This window comes from Corythoichthys intestinalis, chromosome 5 (genome assembly GCF_030265065.1).
Source record: "Corythoichthys intestinalis isolate RoL2023-P3 chromosome 5, ASM3026506v1, whole genome shotgun sequence".
Classification (NCBI taxonomy): domain Eukaryota; kingdom Metazoa; phylum Chordata; class Actinopteri; order Syngnathiformes; family Syngnathidae; genus Corythoichthys; species Corythoichthys intestinalis.
Window position 1 is genome coordinate 9998032 of NC_080399.1, and position 27892 is coordinate 10025923.

The following is a 27892-nucleotide window of genomic DNA, read 5'->3' on the forward strand; positions in this document are numbered from 1 at the left end:
AGTCATGGCAACTCTAATATAAATGTGCCCATATTTTAAGAGAAATTAAATTAACCCTGTTTTTGTATATTGTGATAATCCACATTTGAACCTATAAACTGAGTAAGTAATTCATGCCATTGACGGTGATAGACGTTTAATCTATTTTGACTGGGAGGCCTCTCACATTCAAAATGGATTGGACGTCTATTGCCGTCAATGGTAAACCAATAATACTGCTTTATTTTTTATTTTTTTTAATTAAAATTGTAAAATTTACACAAATCTTAATGTAGGGAAGACAATATCAATCAACGTTTTTCGTGCAGTCATCTCGCTGGTTGCTAATCCGAGTCTCTCTCTTTGAGGGTTTCACAGTTAAGTGTCGTCGTCACGCAGAGCCGATCATTGTCTCCCTCACACTTTCTAACGAGCCATTTCACAACATCCACGGAGCGGACCTCGCCACACTCGCTCCCTCCCTCCCTCCCTCCCTCCCTCAATTTGATCTCCTTTCCACACCGGTTGGATTAAACGCGCAGATGTGCTCAATTGTAGGATTTAATCCCACATTATGTCTCTTTACCGATCGACTGGAGGTCGATTGGATCCAGAAGAAGTGATCCGCGTCGGTCTGAATGAACCACAACTCCGAAAAAGCACTTTTTATTCCCACGGCGGACGTCATGTGCACATTTGCGGATTTTACACGCAGAGAGCCGCCGAGTGCGTCTAATTTGGGATTACACTGACACCGGACGGGTTGATTTGAGTGGGGGTAAAAAAAGGGGCTCCCCAGACGGCGTCTGCGTCTGGTCCGCCGTCCTCCGGGTTCCTGCAGGACTCCATGCAGTCGCAAAGGTTGGTTCGTGCTTTTTTGTTTGTTTCAACTGTTGCTACCAGAAATGTCAATGAATGAAAAACCTGTAAAACCTTAATAGCGTGACAGCTGCAATTAGCAATAACCACTTGTCCAATAAGGTTGAAGTCTAATGACAGGTTTGGGTGCCCTCGTAAACACCATGTGCGTTTTTTGTCGAGGTCTAGTTGATTTTTACAAGCGCCATCTGTTGGAACGGGGATTAGTCTGACTGACACTACATGCGCAGGTTAATGTATATCACTTAGAATTGGAAGAAAGGTTTGACTGCTGCAATGCAATAATTGGATGACGTGATGTTTTACTGCTGCAATGTGCCTCTATAAGTAACGTGACCCTACATTTCACTCATTAACCCTTTAAAAGGAAGTCATTTAACTCATTGGTTGCCATTGAAGGCGATAGACGTCCAATCTATCGCTGCTATACCTCCGAGTCAAAATAAATTAGGCATCCAGCGCCGTCAATGAGTTAAATACTATGACATTTAAAATAAAACAACTTTAGAGTTTTATTGGGGGCCACAACCATTGAGTATTTAGTTATTGAGTTTTTATTCATAATAAACGTATTAATTTAGTTCTAAAAATATCCGTCAAAATTGATAATAATCCCTTTATTCGTTCTTGAGTTATCTTGAACACGGGATCGAACACTTAATCTCCGCCTTCTGTATGTTTCAACTACTAACGAAGGTAATTTTTTTTTTTTTTTTTAAACACACACAATTATGATTAGTAATAAAATTATTAGGGCTGTCAAACGATTAAAATTTTTAATCGAGTTAATCACAGCTTAAAAATGAATTAATTGTAATTAATTGCAATTCAAACCATTTCTAAAATATGCCATATTTTTCCATAAATTATTGTTGGAATGGAAAGATAAGACACAAGACGGATATATACATTCAACATACTGTACATATATACTGTATTTGTTTATTATAGCAATAAATCCGCAAGATGGCATTAACATTATTAACATTCTTTCTGTTAAAGGGATCCACAGATAGAAAGACTTGTAGTTCTTAAAAGATAAATGTTAGTAGAAGTTATAGTAATTTTATATTAAAACCCTTCTTAATGTTTTCGTTTTAATAAAATGTGTTACATTTTCAATTAAAAAATAAACTAGCAGCTCGCCATTATTGACATCACCGAGCAGTGACGTCAACAATGGCCACGGTGTCTTTAACTACGTAAGGTAGTGATTGAAATACACCACAAGTTATCAATGGCGAGTTTTAAATTACTTAGAAACCAAGCCAATGAGTGTGTTTTGTCCCTTGACTGACGCCATAGCTCCCAGTTTTTGTTGTTGTTTTTTTAGACTGGGTCTATTGTGATTCACGTTCATTTGAGTGTTGAGTGTGTTGTCTTCACTAGACTCCTGAAAATGGCTCCCAGCATCATAGTTTGTATATTGTGACTAAATATTGCCATCCAGTGTATTTGTTGAGCTAAACGAAATGTTTGAATAGAGTTTGACTAAAGTCTGAGTAAGTTTTATTTGTATTTTGCATAGCTATTTTGATTGGGAATGCCAGTTCTCTTTGCATTGCATTGTGTGGGAATAGGGACTCATTAATACAGATTGAATCACTTTTCTTTTTTTTTCTTTTTTTGTGAACATTATTGTGAACATTTTTTTTTTTTTTTTTTTGAGAGATAGGAATATTATTTTTTGTTGTGCTTTTACTAAATGATACTTATGTTTGTTGGGAAGGAGTTGCCGAAGCTTAATAAACGGCGCGGTCCAATGAACGCCTGTGTCCACTCACATTTCTCTGCCTCTTAGCTCTCAATGTGCAAAAAAACGGCGTCATTGTAATCTGTTTGAAGCAATGCATGAGTGGGTCATTCCGCGCATGCGTTAAATGCGTCAAATATTTTGACGTGATTAAAAAAATTAATTACCGCCCGTTAACGCAAGAAATTTGACAGCACTAAAATTTACACAGAGTCATGTAGGCCACAGTTGTACACTAAATGTTAATATTCTCACTAGGGCTGTAGCTATCGATTATTTTAGTAGTTGATTAATCAATGAACTGGTTAGTTCGAATAATCGAGTAATCGGATAAAGAACATAAAAAATTGAAATACCTGACCCAAGCCTCAAACGGTATAAAGAAAATAAATATATGAGGATCAATGGGGATGGCGTGGCTCAGTGGTAGAGTAGTTGTCCCCCAACCCAGAGGTTGTGGGTTCAATTCTCTGCCCTGATGAACTTGCCTAAGTATCCTTGAGCAAGATACTGAACCCCACATTGCTCCTGGTGCTGCGTCACCAGTAGGTAGATGGCAATATAGTGTAAAGCGCTTTGAGCGCCTTGAAAGGTGGAAAAGCGCTACATAAGTATAACACCATTTACCAATGGACAACAAAAGAGCAATTGGCTAGCTTACATGGCAAAAGTCCGCTAGCTTAAATGCTATAAAATGTTTTTTTTTTTTTTTTTTTTTTACATTGCTCTTAGCAAATGGTTCAAACACATGTTCCCACTGCTAACTATACCTATAAACTAAATAATGAATGCATTAAAAAAAAAAAAAAAAAACAGCTCAAACAAAGACTTTGCTTATGTTGGTCTTAACAGGGAGCAGCTGGATTCAGCTATGTGAAATGAGTTATATCATATTCACTGTTGCCACTAGAGGGCAGTGTATCCACTCAAATCAATAAACTAAATGCAAACACTTTCAAAACAAACCATTACAACAACGCTTTAATTAAACTAATACTTGAAGCAGAAAAATTTAACTTGAATCTTTTTTTCTAATCGAATTACTCAATTGATTAATCGTTGCAGCACTAATAGTCACCAACATGACGCATAATGTGATGTCCATGTAACTAGTGCTGCAACGATTAATCGATTAACTCGAGTATTCGATTAGAAAAAAAGATTCAAATTAAATTTTTCTGCTTTTCTGATTCGTTTGATTCAAGTGGCGTTATAATGGTTTATTTTGAAAGTATTTGAATTTAGTTTTAGTGATTTGGATGGCAACACTGCCCTCTAGACTGCCTCATTTCACATGGCTGAATCCAGCTGCTCCATGTTAAGACCAACATAAGTTTTTGTTTAAGCTAATGGTTTTTCAATGCATTCATAAGTTAGTTTATATGTATACTTAGCAGTTTTCTGTGGGAATATGTGTCGAAACCATTTGTTAAGAGCACTAAAAAAAAAAAAATAGCGTTTTATAGCATTTAAGCTAGCAGACTTTTGCTATTTGAGTTAGCCAATTGTTCTTTTGTTGTACATAGATCCTTTTTTTTTTTTTTTTTTTTTTTTTTAATACCGTTTTATACCGTTTGAGGCTCAGCTCAGGTTTTTTAATTTTTCATGTTCCTTATCCGATTACTCGAACTAACTAGTTAATGGATTAATCGACTACTAAAATAATCGATCGCTGCAGCCCTACATTTAACGCCAGGTCGATACTACATTGAGTTTTTACCAAAAATAGTTGATTGTCCAATATGGATGAGTTAATTAAAAAAAATAAATCTCATTTCCTCAACTCGATGTTTGTCGATTACGATGACCTCAATGTCTGTGTAGTACATACACTTAAAGGAAAGTAAAAGTTTTAGTAAGCACATTTAATAGTTATTATGACATTGAGCTAAAAACAACTTATGTCATAATGTTATTAGGCAACAATACATGCCATTTAGTAGCTCATAAAAATGACAAATTGACACAATATTAAAGACAAGAGGTGTTATTTCAATATGTTTCCCCTTCCACACTAGTTGATGATCAACAACAAAACTTGTACAAACAGCAGTTCCAGTTTGAAAATGCCATTTTAGATTCATGCACAATGGTTTGCGGTCAATCATCCAGTCGTATAAAATGATGGATACAAGGCTGTCCTGACCTAATATGCAGATTTATATCAAAATGTCTATAAGATTTTCTATAGCTGTTCACTATACCACATGGTTACCTGCCAATGTAAATATACTGCATAGATAATTTCCCGCTGAGAAACAATTATCTTGAGGTTGTCCTAATGCTTTGTTGAGAGTGTCTCTCAAAATAATTCATGTCCAAGTGTCAAGAAAAAAATCAGGAAAATGTGTCTCCATCCACAGGCCTGAATAATTTGTCAAATTGGGCTCCATTACTTGAAATGCGGCGGCACAGGGCCACCCTTGTTGCATACGTGTGAAGGCTCAGCCCTGCTTGTTCAAGATCAAATCCATCATATGTGAGAGGATTGAAGACAGAAATTCCTCGCTCTTTCTGAAAAATGACATCTGGCCACAACCTAAGTACACTTAACATCACTTAACGGAATCTGGGTTCTTCTAGTGTTGGTTCATTTTAAACCATACATTACTGCACTTACATATTATTTCATTATGTTCACAATTTCCCTAAGTTAAACAATGTGTTTCAATTTTTGGAATGCCAACATAATCAAAACATCATGTGTTGCCCTAATGTCCACATGTAATGTGCGGTTACGTTCCGTAAACAAAGGACAAATATTTTTAGGGTGAATTTTTAACTGAGAAAATGAAATTTTAGTTCAGGGACACCCTGTTCTGTTGACATCCTCCTGGTTGTCAATTATTCTGCGGGAAAAAAACTGCTATTGTTTGTCATGCTTTGGGGATCCTGGACTGAAGGAATGCGCCTCTTGGCTCGCTGTACAACAAACACACACAAATTGTTGACAGGGACAGTATTTTTTCTTGTCATTTCTTCCATTGTGGTAGGACTCCAACTCTTAAAACTTTAATGTCGTCTGCATGTAACTATGCTCTATCCATCAATTTACTGTAAGTGACTATTATTATGCTGGAAGCAAAACCTTGTAGAAAGCAAGTTTCATTGGCTTTGCATGGTTTTACCCCCTCTGTTCTGTGTTTTTTAATCTTCCTACACATCAAGCCCCATTGGTACAATGCATTTTTATTCACATTTTAACAAATGTCTGTCAGAAAATCCTTTTCACATTTATTAAAGCATTATTAGAATTTGACAGTAGTACAATACATGATAAATATGAGCTGGAAGCACCGCACCCAAGGAAAAACGACCAATCAGGGACAAAACATGTGACTTACAAGGTGTCAAGCATTTGTCACAGACACACCCTCAAAACCTCAAGCTGTTCCATTACTATGTTACTACCACCAAAAAAAAAGCGCCTGATTTTAACTTTTTTCGCTGACATTGACGGCACTAGACGATTGGATTGGATCTCTAGCGTTCTCAATAGGATTGAAAGTTGAGCATTAACAGCCATTCCTCCAAGTTGAAAGGAATTGGACGTGTATGGTTGTCAATGGCAAGCAATGAGTTAAATATCATGAAATTAAAATTTAACAACATAAACTTTAGCGTGTTATTGGAGGCCATACCCATTGTGTATTACTGTTATTTTTAATTCATTTGAATTTTATTTATGTTTTTAATTACCATTTTATTCATTTATAATTGTATTCATTCATAGGAAATATAAAATACAGCAATGATTCATCATAAAAATATAATACAAAATTTAAAAAATAGATAATGATTAATAATAATTAAAAAAAAGAATATTATAATAATAATTGAGACCACATTTTGGGTCATATAAACCAAATTTGGATAACAAATGTTAATATTGTGACTTAAATGACGTATTTAGGGCTGTCCCAAACGACTAATTTTCTCCCGATTAGTCAGCCGACTATTTTTACGATTAGTCGACTAATCTAATAATTTTTTTTTTTTTTAAATTTTTTTTTTTACTAATTTAGCAATGAAATTTTTGTTGTCGCTTATCAATTCACAAAAAACATATTGGAACACTCAAATTATTCATTAAAGTACAAATAAACACGTAAATAACAATAATAAATCACAAATAAACAATGAGTTCAAATGCTGATAGAATTAACTAGTGTAGCATCCCGATTGATAAGATGGTCTCTTAAACTGATGGTTTACAACTTTTATTCCATCCTTGATGTAAACACACTGTAAGAGCTACGGTGCACACAAATAAAGCAACACAACTAGAAATTAACAAAAACTTTTCACCTTTTTCCTTTTAAACCTTATTTATATATCAATGAATTGCCTATATGAATTGCCTTTACCTTATTTCCTTATCATTGACAATCTCTCCCTTGAGTGCAATGACTGTATATACTGTATATATTTATGACCTTTTAACCTTATATAATTTTCTATACATTAAAATAAACCATAACATGAAATACACCTTTCAATTAGCATTAAGAACAATACTAATAGCACTTATAGGCCCATTGTCAATGAAACATTATTATTTAGTAAGGCGACAGCACCCTCTGGTGTACAAAAAATGAAGGAAAAAAAAAAATTTCAAACTGCGTGAAGGCGCTTGAGTTGTTTATTCACGGCCGACGCGCAGCCAAGCTTGGCACTGAACAGACAGGACAGAAGAGTGTACTCTCCTTTGTTTCTTTGAAATAAGTCAATGTTTTGGACACTCTGGTGCGCTTTTTTTGGCTTTGTGCCGCTTTCCCCGCTTGCAAACAGAGCATCCGACATTCTAACTTTCCACGCATATATTTTTTTAACCCTTCATTAACCGTCGACGGGATGTTGTGCTCGTCGACGGATTTACGTCGTCGATGACGTCGACTATGTCGACTAGTCGGGACAGCTCTAGACGTATTGCCTACCTATGTGGACACTTTGTTATGATTTTTTTTTTTTTAATTACCAAAAATCCTATTTTTAAAAATTCATTATTAATGACCTTTTTCTGATTGATCAGATTTTTAAAATGTTAACCCTTTATTCAAAAGCAGGTCATTATTTAAATCTAATGGTGCAGAAAATGTATGAATACTAACTTATTGTGATATTTAAATCTAATGGTGGAGAAAATGTCTGAATACTAATTGTGAATACATTATTGGTTAGTTCAGTGGCATGTCAGAAAAATAGACACAAATGTTAAATCATTTTCTACCAAAGTTAAAGCATATTTTGCCAATGTTTCATCTTAATTAGCCAATTGGCTGCCACTGACGGCGCTAGATGTCCAATCCATTTCGAAGTGGGAGGGTTGGCAGTGAATGAAAGAATGTTTATTCGCTGCCACCCACCCTGTTCAAAAGGATTGGACGCCTTTTAGTGATAATTTAAAGAGTTTTAATTTTTAAACGCCACATGATTGGACGTCGAATGACAGCCCTCCTAGTCAGAATGATTTGGACGGCTATCATTGTCAATGGCAGGCAATAATCATAGGCGGAGGAGTTTAAATTTTGGGTCAGGGTGGCACAACATGTTGATGACCCCGAAACGCAGCGTCAGCAATAAAATCAACTTAAAAGAATATTTACAATAATAAATTGACATTGAACGTTTTTTGTTTGCCATCATTCTTGAGGGGAATTCTAAATCAGGCTGCTTAGGACAACAATACTTTTCGCCAAGATCGTCATCCACTGAATATGGTACGCTCACCAGTGTCGTGCCAATGTAGTTGCCCCAGGCAAAAATTGTATCCCCTGGGCGGAGCCATATGGAGGTAGATTTGTGTCTTTATTATTCAATAAAAAAAGCTGCTTCAATTAAAAAAAAAAAAAAAGTTGCTTCAATCAAAATATATATTTTCAATCAAAAAAAGTTGCTTCAATGAAAAAAAAATGTGGTTGAATGCAAAAATAAATTTGAAACTGAAAACAATGCACGTGAAAGCTATTTTTCTTTGAATTTTTTTTCTTTTTTTTTTTGGATTGGAGTCGTTTTTTTTTTTTTGATTGAAGTAACTTTTTTGATTGAAGAAATGTTGATTAGTGTTTTGGCCATATTTTGGCTAGAACATTTTTTGTCTTTGTTATTCAGTCAAAAAAAAGGTTGCTTCAAAAAAATATGTATTTTCAAAAAGAAAAAACATCTTAGTCAAAAAAAGACAAATTTAAATTCTAGCGAACGTATTTGAATGCGAAAAAATATTTGAGATTGAAAATTTTGCATTAACACTTAATTTTTCATTGAAAAGGTTTTCTTTGATTGAAGCAATCCTTTTTGTGTTTGGGCCATATAATGGGTAGGAGATTTGTGTCTAAATTATTCAATCCCAAAAAAAGTTCTTCAATCAATGTTCACTTCTTCAATCAATATTTTCAATCAAAGAAAAAATCATTTCAAAAAATAAATTGTCCTCCTATTTTTTTTTGTTGAAAATTATATCCAAAGCAAATGACCCTCTAAGGTGCTAGTCATATGATCTGTTCGAAAAATAATTTTGATCCATTATAGAAATATATTGTTTTGTCCATTTCATTCATTTTTGTTGCAGTTTTATTGCTTTACATTTTTTTTTTCATATATATATATGAAAGTCAATTTCATGCAATGACACTTTTCGGCAACCGGGGGGGCCTGGCCCCCCTTAAAATCCGCTTATGGCAATAACTGAAACATAAATAATATTCATCTGCTTTCGTGGGGGACTACAGAAATCTGACGATATTTACAGGCGAAAGGCTGAAATTCCGGATTTTTAAAACAATTTTATGTTAATACGGTGTCTAAATAATTACTCAAATAATCAAACTACTTGCTTTGTAACCGCCTCAGTGGCTCATAGTCGAACAAATCAGCGCATTGAGGTGTAATTTGAAACGTGAGGAGGTGGGAGTTCGTGCCGAGGGGGGCTCCGAACAGTGATTGGTTCGCCGGGAGTCCCCTCTCTCTCTCCCTGGCTGGCACGCACACATTTACCGCTACCCCGGGCTCCCTCCCGCGAGGGAAACAAATGACCCTCTCGCCGCCTTTCTGACCGCGACTGGCTAAGCTAACTTTCCGTACAATTACCAGCGGGGAGGGGGAGTGATGAGAGAGATCGTGGCCGACTTTGGTGTCTTTTTCCGGGCTTTTCTCAACTCGTCCCCCGTTGTGTCGCCCGTTCCACCAGGCAGAGGAGTGAAGGGCGACCCCGAGCTGGATGGATGGTTATGGGGAAGAGAGGCAGACCCTCGGCGCTTGAAGTGTGCAGAGTTCTTGCTGTCTTCCTGTCGCTCTTTCCTTCAGGTAAGAAGGCATTTTATTCCCAAAATGATTAAAAAAAAAAAAAAAAAACGGCGTAGTTGTACAAGTTCTGACAAAAATGGGACACTTTTCCTCCATTATGACGACGATATTGAGTTTAAATCTGTAATATTTGGCGCTACTGAAAGTGTTGCAAATCTAGAAAAGTGTCGCAAAAGCGAGCTCAATGGGAACACTTTTGCAACAGTTAACTCATTCACTGCCATTGACAGTGATAGCTGTCAAATCCATTAAAATTTTGATAGCTGGAATTGAGTGATCATCTTTCATTTCGATTGCTGCCAGGCCTCCCAGTCCAAATGGATTGGACGTTTGTCGCCGTCAATGGCAGCTAATGAGTTAATGGTGACTAATAGGAAGTAATGATCCCAGATAGCAGGCTGACATTGAATAAACGTTGATTTTCCATCAAAATCATCAGTGTGGTTGACATCGAAATTTCCAACGTCAAGAGACGTTGACACAACGTTGTTCTATGGTATGTCAGGCGATGGTTGAGTTAATCATTATTTTATAGCTGATGAACTAATGTTGACAAATAGTTGATTTATGATTGACCGGGAAATATAATTGAAAAATAATTGAATTATGGATGAACGGGCGTTTTGGTCGAAAACATAACATTGATTCAGCATTGTTCCAATATTATTAATAATCGAAATGACGTTTAGGTTTTGTAAGGATTTCAACGTTGAAACAACATTAATTGAAGGTGCAAAAGTAACGTTGATTCAACGATATAAGATGTAAGACAGCGGAATGTTGATCCAACATCTTTTCTACGTCGGTTTGCCATCTGGGTAGTGCCAGATCAAACGATTGCTGCCAGCCCTCCCAGTCCAAATAGATTGGACGTCTGTCGCCGTCAATGGCATCCAATGAGTTAATGGGAGGTAACGAGTGCCAGATTAGAGGAAAACACTTCTGAAATTCGGGGAAAATGTCTAGTTTCAAAGGGCGAAATTGTCATTATATACATTTAAACCTGATCATTTAAGTTTATAGAATCAGCATGTTGAATTTGTTAAGTGAAAAAGTAATTTGAAGATGTTTTCCCAGCTTTTGTTTTGTTTGGGGGATGGGTAGTGCTTTCGGTTTTTTAACAGTAGCTCGTGGAAAGTTAATACTTTTTTCTCTTACATTTTCTCATACCAACAAAAATGAGTGAGTGTTGAGCTGGTTTTATTTCTGTCTTTAAAACTAATTTAAAAAGTGTGTGCGTGTGTGAATTTGATACTGTATGTGAGCCTTTTTTAGGTCATTCCTTTATAAAGAACCACAACACTGACAGGTTTAAAGTTACTACAGTAGAAACTATACTCATAAAAGCTCTTTTATAACTCAAATAAACAGACTGACAGTACTAGGACATTTTCACCCCACTTCATTCAGCTCTAAATGTTTGCCAAACCCTTATCACTATTCCCTCTTAAGTCACTCGCCATCCAACAACAAGGTGATAACGTGCTGATAGTTGAGATTTTAGCTTGTCTTGATTGTCATCTGTTAGGGTTTGGAGGCAGTGATGAGTCTTTTAAGGAGGCTAGTGTTTAAAAGTGTAACTTTATAGTGTTTTTAGGCACCCCACCCAGCTTCTTAAAAGCACCACAACACAGAGTAATGTTTAAAGAACTTGTGAAATGAGCCAATCGGATCTTGAAGAAGTAACAAACTTTAATCGCTGAGTGTTTATGCAAATAAATGGATAGATTAGTGTAGTGGTTATCAAACTCCCCCACACTACTTAAAACTAGGGGTGTGATAACAGTGGACCCTCATAATAGGAACACAAGCTGTTCCACGGCTAACCTCGTAACACGAATGTGCCTCTATGATAAATGTATTTTCTCCATAAGAAATAATTGAATTACAGTAAATGCGTGCAACACAACCCGTGATCCCCCATGTTATCCCTAAATAATAATTAAATGCATGATTTTAAGGCTAAATAATCTGAAAAAGACATTTAAAGTATAAAAACAATGTTATTTGTATACAAGTAGTCTCCAGGTTACGAACGACTTCTGTTCCTACGCTGGCGACATAATCCGAATTTCAGTTTAAGTCAGAATTAACCCTTTAAAAATTCAATAACTATCCAAAAAGTCCTAAAGTATTGTATTTTGTTTACTGGTGGAGGATACACTGCCCTCTGGTGGCATCTTAAAATCTCAATTTTCTGGGGGAAGAAAAATTCTGAACAGGAGGCCATTTAAAAAAAGTAAAAAATATTAAAAATATATTAAATATTAGACATCAATTAATGATTCTAAGCTAAAAATGACAGACATTTCGAATAATAAATACGATTACTTACCTTCTATTTATGGCTTGGTTGAAACAAAAGCGGTTGCGCGACATCTGTAAATGGGGGTTTCCAGGGTAAAACAAACAAATTAAAAATAATTTGGGGACTTAATGCGCCATGTATCTGCTAAGGCAGCAAGTAGATATATTGTTCCATCAAACACAACAGTTCTTTTGGCTTAAAATACAGCAGTTTATTTTAAAGACGGTGCAAGATCAGAAACGGCTTTTTCAGCCTTGTCTGTGTTTTCCACCAAATGCATTTGAAATTAGGTTTAGAGCCACAGTTTGTGGAGTTATGTGTGAGCGATTTGCCATTGTAAATATGTTAGGATTCGTACAATTTAAGATAGAGGATTTTTGAGAGGGAAATTAGGCTAATTTAATCTACTGAATGTACATATTGATCAGACTAGATGGACGTTTGAACACCAATTGTTTTGAGTGTTTTATTGTTAAAATGCGTGCCGCTTTGAACAGCTTTACAAATTGTCAAAAGTGAAGAAAGTAAAAAGCTTCAAAAAGCACAACTGCTTTGCTGTCTGTCAAGCTGAACAACTTCACGTTTAGTGAGGACGGAGCAAGTCATGTTAAGCAAACAAAGTAATAAATAAGATACTTTGACGTACAATTAGGTACTGTTTGTGCGACAAAAAAAAAAAAAAAGACTAGAGACAAAATGGCGGATGAGACTCCGGCGTCGTAAAGTCGAAATCGCGTAAGTCAAGTATGTCGTAATCCGGGGACTACCTGTAAAAGCATTTACCATGAGGGCTAGTCTTCTAGCGACATAGCAAAATGCAAGCCAGCCGAGCTTGTAGTCTTTACAAAGATCACTAAAAAACACACTCTTTTCATGTTTTCCTATTATTTCATGCTTTGTTTCAAATCAGATCATTTTCCTGGGGGGCATAGTTAATGTTCACTTGTGAGCACAAATGATTTGGATGCATGTTGATCAAAAATTAGACAATGAGGTCCAGGATGAGTCAAGAGGTAGGCAGATGGATAAATTCTGTTGACGCGAGATGCTCGCATGCCACCTGGTGGGATGCCGAGGCACTGGGACACAGCAAGCTAGAGAGAAGCCTTTCTGGCACTTGTATGGTGAACATTTACTCCAGTACTTCTCAAATGGTGGGGCGCGCCCCCCTGGGGGGGCGCAGAGCGATGCCAGGGGGGGCGCGAGTGACCTCGGGGAACATGCTTTTTTTTTTTTTTTTTTTTTTTGCCGTACTAGAATAAAGTGTACTTGCACATCCACTCCGTGGGTGGCAGTGGCGCTCTCATTTTCAAAGTGCGTGCAGTATTTTTGAAGTAAGCAAGAGCACACGGAAGAGACTCATGCAGAGCTGGACTCACGCAGCGACCCACTGTCTTCTTCGGTTCTCACGTGTCCGGCCGAGAAGTGCCGTTTTCGGCTTGGGATCGTCACGACCACCGCCCTCACCTACGGTTCTCCCTCGGCCGCCGAGAATGCGCTTTTTTCGGGCCGTTTGCCTTTGACTTTTAATATAGTGGGAAATGAGGAAAGACCACTGTTTACTGAGTCTAAAAATGATTATAGCGGAGAAGCCAAATCAATTAAGACGCCACTTAAAGACATTAGACCTCAATCTCATTGATAAGCTGCTTGATTGTTTTTCAGCGAAAATGTGCCGAATATTGCCAATTGTCACAATCGTCCCGCTTTGTCAGTGTTATATCAGTAAACCAGTGAGCACTGTGGTGAATCAGCGAAAATAAAAACTTTCCTTCTGTCCAAAGACCTTTTTCCCCCCCTTCTATTCAGTTTTGTTTTTTTTTCGGTCAAATTTTTTGGCATGTTGTCCTGAAGAGTAAATGTTTCTAATCAATTTGAATTTGTTATTATTTACTGATTTTATTACATTTTATTTTTCAGTATCAAATGGTCAAAAATGTACCTTGAGTGTATTTTTACAGTTTGGATGTGACTTTTTTTTTTTTTTTTTTAACTTCAGGCAAATTGATGCGCGTCTTTTCTATTACAAGCAACACAATGTTAAAAAAGTTATACTTTATTATAAGTTGATCTATGTTACTTTTTTTCTTTAATAGAAAAAAAAGGACACAATGTTAGGCTGAGGCGTACTTATAATAGTAATATAGACGAATGATACTATTTACAGTGGCGGCAGAGAGTTGGGGGGGGGGGCGCGAAACATTTACGTCTTCCTTGGGGGGGCGTAACAGAAAATAATTGAGAAGCACTGATTTACTCGAATAATTAGACACATTTTCTCTCATGATCATGCTCGTATGGTGAAAAACCCAGAAGGTGAGGTGCTCGTATCATGAGGGTCCACTGTATATTGATATGGTGATATATTACAATACTTTGTACTTAGGTTGTCGCAGGGGTGAAAGTGGGCCAGAACGGTCAGGAACGCAGTTCCGGTATAAGATTCAGGGCCGGAATGCTGTTCCGGTACATGGTGCTTTGATTCCGAAAATATGATGACAACTGTCAAAACGCTATTTAAAAAAAAAAATGCTAAGCTGCCACACATGCATTTCATCTCCAAGAATAAAACTATCTAACAACATCAGATTTACATACACAAGTGTTAACAACAAGCATAATAAAGTGCTTGTGTAGCGTAATCCGTTTCCACCAATATTTATTATTTATTTTATTCCGCGGACGGCATGGAGGTTTCCCAGCTGCTGCAGTTATCGGAGTCTGACGATGACGAACCACATCAATGTGCCAATGCACGCAGCAAAGCAAAACGCCTGGACTCATTTATCCGTTCAGTTTGCTGACATGCTGACATGTGATCAGCAGAGGTAGTTAGCTCTGATTGGTTCAAATGTGCATGTTTTCTGGAACAGCAAAAAAAAAAAAAAAAGGTTGTTGAATTTATGTGACAAAAAAGGGCAATAAGTCACAAATAAGTCATTTGTACTTATTTTCCTGAATGTATGTAACGTATATCTTTGTTATAAAAAAAAAAAAAGTAAATGTTTCCATGAACTTCAATTTTAATATACATCCTATGTTCTTAAGTAGGTATGTTGAGATATGGCATTTAGTATGTGAGGAAATGAGGGAAAATAAAAATTAGGAGATGGAGGTTGGGGTTATTGCTGTTTTTGTTAACTTTTATTTTGCAAATCATTGAAAAAAATACAAGTTTAAATGAAAATCAGTTTTTGTATGTGTTATAGAAATAACTGTTCTAAAAAACAGTTTTCTTTGCATTCAGTAGTTTAAGAGGTTTGACACCCCCCCCCCCACACACACACACACAAAAAATGAAGGAAAAAAATTAATAAATAAAATTTCTGGCTCTGTGGCGACCTTCACGTCAGGGAGTTCCAGCAAGAAATTCTAGCCACTTTCACCCCTGGGTTATCGATAAGAGTTACCGGTACTTATGGTGTCATTCTTCCATTCTAGTGACCCTGCAGTGCAAGATCCTCAAGTGCAACTCCGAATTTTGGGCCTCCACGACCAGCTCCGGGCCGGAGGAGGAGTTCTGCACGGCGCTACGCGCATACAACAACTGCGTACGGCGTACTGCTCGAACTTGCCGAGGTGATTTGGCGTACCATTCGGCTCAGCATGGAATCGAAGACCTCATGAGCCAGCACAACTGCTCCAAGGAGGGACCCACCTCGCAGCCGCGCCCCCGTACCCCACTCCCTCCCGTGCCACCTCCTCTGCCGCCCGACAGCCAGGAACGCTCTGACGGGCCGGAGGTTTGCCACTACGAGCGTAGCTTCCCGCGCAACGCAGCGCAGCCTAACTTCACGCACTGCGGCTTTTTCGGAGACCCACACCTGAGAACCTTCGGGGATGACTTCCAAACGTGTAAAGTGGAGGGCGCCTGGCCGCTCATTCACAACAAATACCTGTCGGTCCAGGTGACCAACACCCCCGTGCTGCCTGGATCTTCAGCCACTGCCACGAGCAAGGTGATTTCCATTTTCTCATGACTTTGTGAGTGAAGTAGTGCCTTGACTTGCTAGCGCTTTGTGTTTTCAGTAAAAAATTAATTCACGAATAATGTTGCACCGATACCAGTAGTAGTATCTGAAGGGGCCCCGATATGGCAATACAATGCAGGCATCCGTATCGGCTAGTACTAAGAAATAATGTGCTAATGTGCTTGGGACACAATAGCCACGTTTACATGCTGACTTTTATTCATACCGATTCAAATCATTCCAAATGGAAATTTCAGATCACCTGTTTACATGTCACTTCATCTATTCCGATCCAGCGTTTACATGTGTCTGCCTTTATTCCGAAAGGACGTTTGACAACTGCCGTCTGACATGCGCAGATTAATCAAAACAAAGCGTCACGTTGCAAAACATGGAGATCGATCGTCAGAGTGCTGCTGTTTTGCTCTTTTGCCTTGTAGTAGCCGGTTTTCAGCGTTTTCCACCGGTTTCTAATCTGGTCAACGCTCCGGTCTATTCCGGCTTCCTGTAACCTCTCGTGAACTTTTTTAAATAGTTCACTGTTCCTCGTTTTACGCCCGTCTAAGCGAGCAATTATATTCAATTATTTTAAAGTTTGAATTAAATACAAACTTTCCGCCGGACTCCAATTACTGTAGGTGCGCTGTGCTTGGAAGCCATGTTGCAAGTGATGTTACTTACGTCACCAAGTGACGTCACCACGTCAGTACGGAGCATGTGCAGAAAGAACGCAACCAGACACCATTCCGTTCCCCTGTTTACATGATATATTTTTACTTCTAATCGGTTTGGGAAAAGGAATATTCCACCCCTGTGAAACGGAATGAAATTCCATTCGGTTTGGGCCTGTTCATTCCGAATGAGGTGTTTATATGGAACACATTTATTCGGTTTGAACATCTAAACCGATTGTAATTGGAATATTTGGCTCCATGTAAACGTGGCTAGTGAGGAACATAAAATCAACTAAAAGAAAATCAAATTAAATTAGTCTCATCTTGAATAACAGCAATTCAAATTTGCTTTTACAAGTAACTGCTGATATAGCAATAACAAACGGTTAGCATGTATGAGTTAGCGTCCTTATATCATCCAAAAAAAAAATCACATAAACTCGCCCAAGTATTCGGCCACAATTGAAAATGCACATTAAACAGTACAAAAGGGGTTAGATACAGCCGTCACATTTTATTCATTTATAATGTTATTGATCAATAAATAAAATATGTAAAAATTATATATAAATACTAGAGGCGTGTGAAATTTCCGATTCTTAGATTAATCACGATTCGGCCGTGGAAGATTCGAGAACGATTCACAAACAACCAAATTTCGATTATTGACTTATACCAGGTAAAGCGGAAGTAAAACTCAGTAGGCGCGGTCTTTGGGACGCAATGAGGAACGGACCGAGAGTAAATATCATGTTCAACTCATGCCGCTAGATAAAAAAAAAAAAATCAATCATACCTGACTGCGGCCGACAGCCGCTACAAACAACACCCGGTTGCTAGTTGCTACAAACATACGGCTACAGTAGATATCATATATATGTAGAACTAGATGCAAAATGACAGACGACGGCGGTGTTAGAACATGTATTATTAAACAGAGATGCGAAATGACGGACTTGCCGGCGTTAATAAACAGCCGCCATCTTAAAGCAGTAGACTTCTCTAGAGGGCTCTGTTGTAGCGAATCTAATTAACTTTTTATCTAAAATACTCCTAAATCGGCAAAATCTTGTCTTGAATCTATCTTTAAATGATGAAACAGTTTTAAAACTTTACATTTCAAAAGTAGACAGAAGGGAAATTATGGAATAACGGAAGCAATTTTAACAACTGTAACGGTTGATTCACAACAAGAAATTAATTGAATGTAGTGTAAAGCTGCTGATACAGAATGGGGACTGGAGTATTTTATTTACTGTTATTTTTGTATATTTGTTTACTGTTATATGTTAACATGATACTGAAATAGTAGTTTGGTTTAGCCTGAGAGGATTTTTGAACAATTTTGGAACTAATGTACAAACCGTTAAAAAAAAGAAGGGGGTGCATCAATAATCGTTTTATAATCGAATCGGAGCCTCTGAATCGTAATCTTAATCGAATCGTTAGGTGCCCAAAGATTCCCAGCTCTAGTATCGGTACAGTATGAGCATCGGTCAAACTACACAGCCAGGTAGAGGAATCCGTATCGGGAGCCAATAAGATACTGACTCAGATACTGACTCTCAACTGGTTATTCGATGGAACAAAAAGTCCAAGACAAAAGCAAAATACAAACAGCTACAGTAAGAAAAAACTAATCCCTTAATGAGGACTAGTCCAAGAGAAAATGGACAGATTTATGATGTATGTTGGTGTTCGTAAAAAATTCCAGCACAGAAAGAACTCTTGGATCTTTATGAGCATTTCCCGTCTCTGTGTTGTCAGCAATATTTACTATAAAGTACTTTTATTTTTTTCTGTTGGCATAAACTACATGCTGAGTACAGTATTTTGAGGCATATCTTTACTAAGCATGGTTTTGTTCTTAAATCATTGCTGCCATTGACAGCAATAGATGTTCAAATGAATTGGACGTCTATCATTGTCTATGGCAATCAATAAGTTATTTACATTCTGTTTAGGAAGTTGACATGGAAGAAAAGATGGTAATTCCTACATGCTAACATTGCTTACCTGTATCTGTATTAAGAGTGGGAACCTCTTGGTACCTCACGATACGATATTTGATACAAAGCTCACGATAACGATGACATGACGATATCGCAATTTAACGATTATTGATACATTGGTCAGGAAATCGTTCTAGGATATTCTACAAACAACTAATAAACAGAAAAACAAGTTTCTGCTGTAAATTGGAATGAGTTTATCACTAGTAGACGTCCAATCCATTTGAACTGGGAGGGTGGCAGCGAATGAACGTTCGTTCATTCGCTGCCATCCCTCCCACTTCAAACGGATTGAACGTCTATGGCTGGTAGTGGCAGCCAATGCCAGGCAATGAGGTAATTTTGGGCCATTTAAGGTCTTTTACCTGTTGATTTTCAGTTACTTCCTGTTGATTTTGGGGTATTTTATGGATCTCTTCCTGTTTATTTGTAGTTACAGAACAAGAAGTGACCTGGGAATTACCCAAATGAATACGCAGTGACTCAAATTCAACAGAAAATCTTCTGTAAAGGCCCAAAAATGAACAGCAAGTGGCCTGTAAATGCCCTGAAAATCGGACAGAATGACTGTGAATGCTCTGGTTTCGAATGAACAAATGTTCCCAGTCTAAATGGATTGCGCGTCGAGCACCGTCAATGCAGCCTTAGAGTTAACTGAGACACTATAATGGTGGAAGATTTTGGTAGCAACTTGTTGGTTCATTTTTATTTATTTTTTTAGACATTGACACCTTTTTAAAACGGTATCTCGATTCTTGGCAGGGGCATATCGATAACCTTATGGGATACAAAGTATCACGATATATCACCATTTCGATATTTTGTCACATCCCTAATCTGTATTTTGTATTTTCTCTCATTAAAAATTTCTTAATGGCATTCAATTACACATTTAGGCCTCTCTTTTAGCTTTTGAACTCATTCCATTTGTATTTTTTTTATTACTGCACACCATTTGGAAGCAAAGCAAAGACTTGAGTGTGGACAAAGGGAAAGCAAGGGCAGCTAGCCAAAGGCACCTGTGCAAACAATCTGCTAAGAGATCAGCATTAGCCAAGCAATGTAGCGCACATAAAGAAGCTGGCTGACTACAGTGGAATAACAGTCGTTTTCACCGAATTTCTTCAATTTGAAAGAGTTTGAAGTTTCGGCACTCTGACAATGACTCGTCAGTGTCCATATTGCTGACCAGTCTGGCTACATAAGCAGCAGTGTACACACAGCTAAGCGCTAGCCCTAGACGCCACTCCCCGGAGCATAGTTGTGGGGTTCACTGGCAGGTTTTTCAGAGCGATGAATGGCTCGTCTTTGTGTCTGCACACTGAGGCCTGATTTTTACACACGGTTCAGACTGCTGGCTTCTATTTTTTGGGGGGAGCGCGTTTACCTTGGCCTCACCCTCACTCCCCCCCGTGTTGAGCTAGCTGAAATGTGACACTGAAGCTGGGTGGTGGGCTAGATGGCACGAAACCAGGAATTTACTAAATTAATGGTTGGAGTTTTGTAGGGATTTTAACTCATTGGCTGCAATTGATGGCGAAAGATTTTGATTGAGAGGGTTAATGGACATTGGGTAATAAAGACAGTTGTAATTATACCCTTGAGTTTGAGTTTTGTTGATATGGCAAATTAATACGCAATTCATAGCCGAAATTTCAACAAATATCCTGATGCATCAGTCTATATACTGTATGTATATTTTTTGAACCAATAAAAGTCAGTTGTTTTGTTCTTCATGGTGAAGACACTACTTAGAATGTCCACTTTTCCGTTATTCGTAGAAAGATTTCAGTTTGGTGGGTATATATATATCTGCATTTTGGGGGGGGGGGGGGGGGGGGGCTCAGGTCTAAATAATTATTTGCAGACATGCTTAGCTCCAGCTATCCAAAAAATAGCAGCTTTGCATAGCATCTTGGTCATAATTCATTTGATCAAGATTATTATCACAATTAGTCTGCAACGATTAATCGCTGAACTCGAGAAATTCTATTACCAAAAAAGATTTGAATTATATTTTGCTGCTTTGAGTATTGGTTTAATTAAAGTGACGTTGTAATGGTTTGTTTTGAAAGTGTTTGCCTTTAGTTTTATTGATTTGGGTGGACACACTGCCCTCTTATGGGAAGAGAGAATATGACATAACTAAGACCAACATAACCCAAATTTTTGCTTGAGCTAATGTTTTTTTTTTATTTTTAATTTAGTTGTTTCCTATATTTAGCCATTTTTGGGGGGGAATATGTGTTTGAACTATTTGTTAAGAGCATTGTGAAAATTTTTTTTGCATTTTATAGCATTTAAGCTAGCGGACTTTGCTATGTAAGTTAGCCAATTGTTCGTTTGTTGTACTTAGATCTTTATTTTTTTTTTTTTTGTACCGTTTGAGGCTCAGCTCAGGTATTTTAATTTTATGCTCCTTATCCGATTACTCGATTATTCGAACTAACTAGTTCATCGATTAATCGACTACTAAAATAATTGATAGCTGCAGCCTTAATGGCAATTTTTTAAACTTCATTTTTAATTATGTTTTTAACTGAAAGTTTTCATGAATCTGTTCTGAACATGTGAGAAATTAGAGTAGTTCAATTTTTATTAAGTAAAATCAATCAATTATTTATTTTTTCATTCATTTTCCAAGCTGCTTATCTTTATTAGGGTCACGGGGGTGCTGGAGCCAATCCCAGCTAACTATGAGCAGTAGGTGGGGAACACCCTGAATCGGTTGCCAGCCAATCATAGGGCACAAGGAGACAAACAACCATTCGCACAAACACTCAAACCTAGTATCGATTTAGAATGTTTGATCAGCAACCATGCATGTTTTTGGGATGTACGGGGAAACTGGAGTACATGGAGAAAACCCACACAGGCATGGGGGGAAAATGCAAACTCCACAATAAATATAAAATTATCAGCTCGTGCTTCTTGCAAACAGCACTTCTAACAGTCAAACTTTCAATCAGCAGACACAAAATTCTAAACATACAAAGCCACTAATAAATAAAAATATAAGAAACTGACTCAACAATGCAAGGAATTTATGAAAGGAACTACGGTTCACAAGTGCTGTTTGGCCTACTTATGTGCACCTTGCTCACTGCGAAGCAGTTTAGTGCTCTGATAGTAACATAGAGTAGTAGAAGTCCTAACAAAATTCTGTTGATATAAATTGTTTTTGGCTCGTTAAAATAGGATATACCTGTAAGTGTTATAGTATTTCTTGTCTATGAATGTTCCTTTATGTATGTGAATATTCATTCTTTTGAGCATTAAATACTAGGACTGTCAAACGATTAAAATTTTTAATCGAGTTAATTACAGCTTAAAAATTAATTAATTGTAATTAATCGCAATTCAAAACATCTATAAAATATGCCATATTTTTCTGTAAATTATTGTTGGAATGAAAAGATAAGACACAAGACGGATGTATACTTTCAACATACGGTACATAAGTACTGTATTTGTTTATTATAACAATAAATCAACAAGATGGCATTAACATTATTAATATTCTCTTAAAGCGATGGATAGAAAAACTTGTAGTTCTTAAAAGATAAATGTTATTACAAGTTATAGAAATTTTATATTAAAACCCCTCTTAATGTTTTCGTTTTATTAAAATTTGTAAAATTTTCAATCAAAAAATAAACTAGTAGCTCGCCATTGTTGTTGTTGTCATTACACCATGCTCACTCCTCAAACCCATAAAATCATTTGGACCCAAGCGCCAGCATAGGCCGCCAAACAACAAAAAACAAGTAACAAGCGGACATTACACTGCTGTCATTTTAATCTGAGCGGGGCATGTGCGTTAATTGCGTCAAATATTTTAACGTGATTTATTTAAAAAATTAATTAAGCCCGTTCACGCGATAATTTTGACAGCCCTATTCAATACACAATTTCAATTTCATGTTCATTAGCATCTCAAGGGCATCTTTCATTGAACTGTATATTAGCGTTATAATGACAGTTTTTGTATTATCAAAAGGATTTAATTCATTGATGAAACATGATCTAACTTGGATTCATTTGATCATCTTGCAGCTGACAATCATCTTTAAGAACTTCCAAGAGTGCGTGGACCAGAAAATGTATCACGCCGAGACGGACGAGCTCCCCGCCGCCTTCGCCGACGGCTCCAAAAACGGCGGCGAGCGCCACGGCGCCAACGCCCTCCGAGTGGTGGAAAAAGTACCCGGCCAGCATGTGGAGATCCAAGCCCGCTACATCGGCACCACCGTAGTGGTCCGGCAAGTGGGCCGCTACTTAACATTCGCCGTACGCATGCCAGAGGACGTGGTGCGCTCAGTGGAGGAGGACGACAACCAGGACTTGTATTTGTGTCTGCACGGCTGTCCCGCCAACCAGCGAATCGATTTCAAAAAGGTCGTCGGAGGATCTAGCGGGTTCACCTACCGTGCGGCGAAAGCTAAGTGCAAGGAACGACTTCCTGTAGAGGATTTGTACTTCCAGTCGTGCGTCTTTGACCTCCTGTCGTCTGGCGACATCAACTTCACCATGGCCGCCTACTACGCGCTGGAGGACGTCAAGATGCTACACTCGAATAGCAAGCGCTATCACATTTTCGAGAAAGACGCTTTCACCAATATGGCCGCCTCGCACATGACGACCCAACACTTCCTGTTCAAAATTTTTGTTGTGCTCCTGGGCTGCGTGCTTGCTTTGTAGGGTTCGTAGGGTTGCAAAAGGGTTTCACGTTTTCCAAAGATGGAGAATTTTGGAAATATTCCATTCATTTGCTAGCATTGACAACAAAAGACGTCAAATGCATTCTGACTGGGAGGGACTACTAGCATATCAGATCAAATGGATCAGATGTCGATTGCCGTCAATGCTAGCAAATAGGTTAGGATTTCCTTCGGAATGGGCTATCACTGTTGTGATTTTCAAGCTAGGCGGAAATTGTACTGCTGCACAACTGCCAGCAGTTGGCAGCGATACACATTTTTCATCATGAGATGAGCCCAGTTTGTGCGTCTAAAGATTTCTGGTAACGATACATGTTTCTGGATCCATACATAGATTGGTTAAGCTACGATCCAATCAAATCGAAATATGGTCATGTTTTAGATCAGCCATTTTGTTAAAAAGAATAGTTTTCATTAGTTTTGGACCGATACAGACACTAGTAGACTAAAATGCTGGCATCAGTAACGGCGTCTATTAACAAATAAGACGCTGAAGCAATTTACTGAAACTAATTTAGGACTGTGAACGTAGCGCTTCCTGTCTCACTATAGAATTTTCCGAACAGCATAGTATCGGTGAGTACTAATAACGTGCCGATTCCGTTTATTGAAGGGCCTGTGAATGCAGAGCTTTGTGTCTCAATATATTTCAGTTTACACTTTCCCAAAAGACGGTATCAGTATTAGCAAGTACTAACAAATACCGCTAATATGGAACTGTGAACGCAGTACTTTGTGTTTCAATATATTTCAATACAGGATTGTCTAAAAGGCATAGGATCAGCGTGGGCCGATGCTTCACAGCTGGGTATCGGGTGCCAAAAAATTGTATCAGAACTAGGCATGTGCCGGTATGTTATTGTGACAGTATGATAACCTTAAGCCAAAATATCACAGTTTGACGGTATTGCAATTACAGCTCTAAAATGTGTTACGTTATAGGTGTTTAAAAAAGAAGAAAAAAAAGTTTTTTCCATTGAAAAAGATTTTTATTTTTCAAAACGTATTAGCAAATTGGAACATAAATAAAATGTTAAAAAAATAAATAAATATACTAAATAAAATTAAAATAAATGCAGTCCTTTAGGTAAACCTAAACCCACATTCCCAGCTCAACATTATTACCATCTGGAGAAAAATAATTATTCTCCATAGAAAGCACGTGTAAGACTCATATCGTGTTTACATTATACACACACTCTCCTTCTCAACACAGTTGCCAGAGAGAGGAAAAAAAACATGTTTTACCACCGCTAGACACACTAAACACACTGGAGTTATCTCTCGTAGCTGGTGGGAAACGTTCATGACAGTGTTTACTAACCATTAATTTTGTGTAAATGCGAAATCATATTGGAGGTATTGCCTCTTCGGTATCCGCCCTCCGCAAACATGATTTACATGTTGGTTGGCCCTCCTCCTCTAAGCCGCGGCCATCTTTAACTTTTCTGTAGCCGAAGTATTCCCATACCCGCGATTTCGTTTTCTTGGATGGAGACAAAGTTCAGGAGTTTCACCTCCTCCAGCCATCGTGTTGCACAGCTGACTCACTGACACTGAGCAAAAACCGGTGAGGGAAGGTTGAGCCTTGCAGCTGCAAGCGAGGGATTTCTCCATTTATGTTTGGGACATGAAAAATAGCTGGCTAGCTAGCCCGTAGGGGAGGTATGACGGAAATTTTTTACGGTTTTGAAACCTTGACGTTTTCATACCACGGTGTCTGTGTCTAATCAGAACAAGACTAGTTTTCATTCAAGTGTCTGAAATGTTTTGGCAACAAAATTGACTAAAACATCCAAACTGATTTGTATTATGAGTTGATATAGGTGAAATTTGACTGACAGTGAAAGTTTTAAATCGATTGATTCGTGGCAGGTTTTGTAATATCGTTATCAAAAGAATTAAAACACACCGTATCATCGTGAAAGGTTTTTTACAACTCTGTTGCTGATTATTGATGAATTGGAAGAGAAAAAAAAAATCGCAAATAAAAGCCAAACTTCAGTTCCCATTAGTTCTCTTGGAAAGTTTCGAACGTTGAAAATTCCGCTACATTTGCAACCCTATTTAAAGAAACCGCAGAACGCGGCGGCTCATTCGAAAGCTGTTTATTGTGGCGGGTGTTGAACGGAAGCCACAATTTGAGGAAATACGGCGTAGCGTCATCATTCACGTGGATGTGATTTGGAGGCTGGAGTGGTTGCCAAAGAAACAAGCCTCCGTGCCAACAAACTGAACCAGCGGCATTTGGTCCCTATTTTAACGCGAGCTCGATTATTCATCGTCTTGGGTTGATTTTTACACTGAAGTATTCGTCACTGCTGCCCTTTTTTTTTTTTTTTTCCCTTGGGTGCTTTGACGGCAGCAGCAACGCAATTTAAGTGATTGTATTGTGGAATTTGGATGGGAGTTTATCTGTGCTTTTGGAGTTTATTAGGATTTTTAACATCAAATTTCTGAACAAATAATTATCTTTTTCTTAGCATTTTAAGAAAGTTTAGTCCCCCCAAAACTTTCGTTTCGTAGTGGTTTGTTGCCATTTGGGTTTGAATTTCAAATCTGTACTTTTAAAAAATTTAGTAACTTTTCTTAAACTTAGAATTGTATTAAAACACTAACATTCATGGCAATTACTTTTTAACACTTTTATCGCTCACTGCATTTTATTTCTATTGAATTTAACAAATATTGAAAAAACAAAAATTAACTAAAGATTCAAAATTTACCTTTGCCATCTGAGATTTCTAAAAGATTTTATTGTTTGTTTTCCCCCTAAAATTTCACCTTCAATTTATTGTTTTAGCATCAAAAGATTCTATGTAACAATTAAATACAAACTCAGATTGCTCAAAATGCCTACATTTTTACTAGTGATGCACGATAATGCATTTTTCAACCGATACCGATTACCGATAACCAATAATTTCCTCGTCCTTTGAGCAGGTATCTGATAACGTCAAGCTGATAATTCTATTAAAATATATATATATACAATTTTAAATTATACACAAGAGCAAATGTTACTGTGCAAAAAGAGAATGTATTGCTACTTTTTCACATCAAATGTGAACAGGTAGTAAATTCCAACATCTAAACAATGTATATCAATTATTATAATAATACTTACAAAATGAATACTTAATTGCACAAAAATGCCTTTAGGAGAGGTTGAGGCACCGGCGCAGAATTGGACAAAACTGCGTCGATTGCGCACATTTGGAGACTAAATCAATTATATAATTATTGAAATCCATTTTCGGTTAAATTTTTTAAAATCTGGATTATCGGTGTGATGTAATAATTGCCCTTATCGGACGATAATTATCGTGCATCTTTCATTTTTACCCAACAAGTAATTTTTTTCCCTTGTAAATTGTTTTTTTTTTATTCAAACTCATATGGCAGTGATTGGATTTTTTTGTTCTTTGCATTTTCGTGCCATTTTATTTTAAATGTCTAACACAAGCTTTCTTTAATAACATCAAATACTAGATACTAACACTAGAATTTTTTTTTTTAATTTTGAATTTTTCACACCGAATACTTTGGTCCCCAAATAATCAGTTTAAAAAAAATCACGTTTGTTTACCTAAAAATTGCACAGATACACTCCCACATCTTTTGTGTTTGTAGATGTTTTGTATTGTGACTTATAGTAGCTGACGTGAGATTGTGTAGTGTGTGCTTGTGTTGATTTGATATTAACTGTGAAAGTCAAATATTGTAAAAAGACTTTTTTTTTTTTTTTTTGCAGGGCCACGAACAGCACAAATCCCAATTTTCACCTTTTGTGTTTTGTGCTGCTCATGCTTGCCAAATGAACGCACTTTATGATTTCATCTAGCTCTTGTGTTGTTGTTGTTTGGAATTTAAAAGGTTTAAAATAATAAAACAGCTGGGAAATGGCCCAATAGTTCAAACTGTATGTAAAAAAAATAACCAGCGGTTTGTAATGTTAATTATTTATTGAATAAAAGAAAATGTAAGTGAAGCGTACTAGTGTTCATTTTCTTAGTCATCTACTGCCCTCTAGTGGATTTGAAGAGACACTGGCAATTTTGAAGTATGCGAGTCTGGAATGAATCTTTAACAAACTTTATTACATATGTCCAAACATATGTACAAGAGCATTTCTCATTAAGAGTGGTGCTGTCACAAATATAAATTAGACATCTTCGCGCAGAACAACTTGACATGGCGGAGGAAGAAGAGGAAAACACTTCTTTGCATTTCGACCACTTTTATACATGGTCCCATAACCAGTTTCTTTGATGCATTCCTTGCCGAGTTCTT

At 37.4% G+C, this 27892-nt stretch overlaps 1 protein-coding gene across 1 annotated transcript; it reads left to right on the plus strand.

Annotated features, from left to right (window-relative positions):
* The first annotated feature begins 462 nt into the window (after positions 1 to 462).
* On the plus strand, positions 463 to 27820 carry rgma (repulsive guidance molecule BMP co-receptor a). Its single transcript, XM_057835891.1, has 4 exons — positions 463 to 840; positions 9798 to 9913; positions 15663 to 16180; positions 22935 to 27820. Exons 1-4 carry the CDS (start codon positions 827 to 829, stop codon positions 23577 to 23579), a joined length of 1293 nt encoding a protein of 430 aa, XP_057691874.1. The 5' UTR covers positions 463 to 826; the 3' UTR covers positions 23580 to 27820.
* The last annotated feature ends 72 nt before the right edge of the window (positions 27821 to 27892 follow it).

Bases quoted from the DNA above. Each gene is read 5' to 3' on its own strand.
- rgma (XM_057835891.1), top strand. The intron at 9,914-15,662 runs GTAAGAAGGCAT...CTTCCATTCTAG, and splicing joins CCTGTCGCTCTTTCCTTCAG to TGACCCTGCAGTGCAAGATC. The intron at 16,181-22,934 runs GTGATTTCCATT...ATCATCTTGCAG, and splicing joins CAGCCACTGCCACGAGCAAG to CTGACAATCATCTTTAAGAA.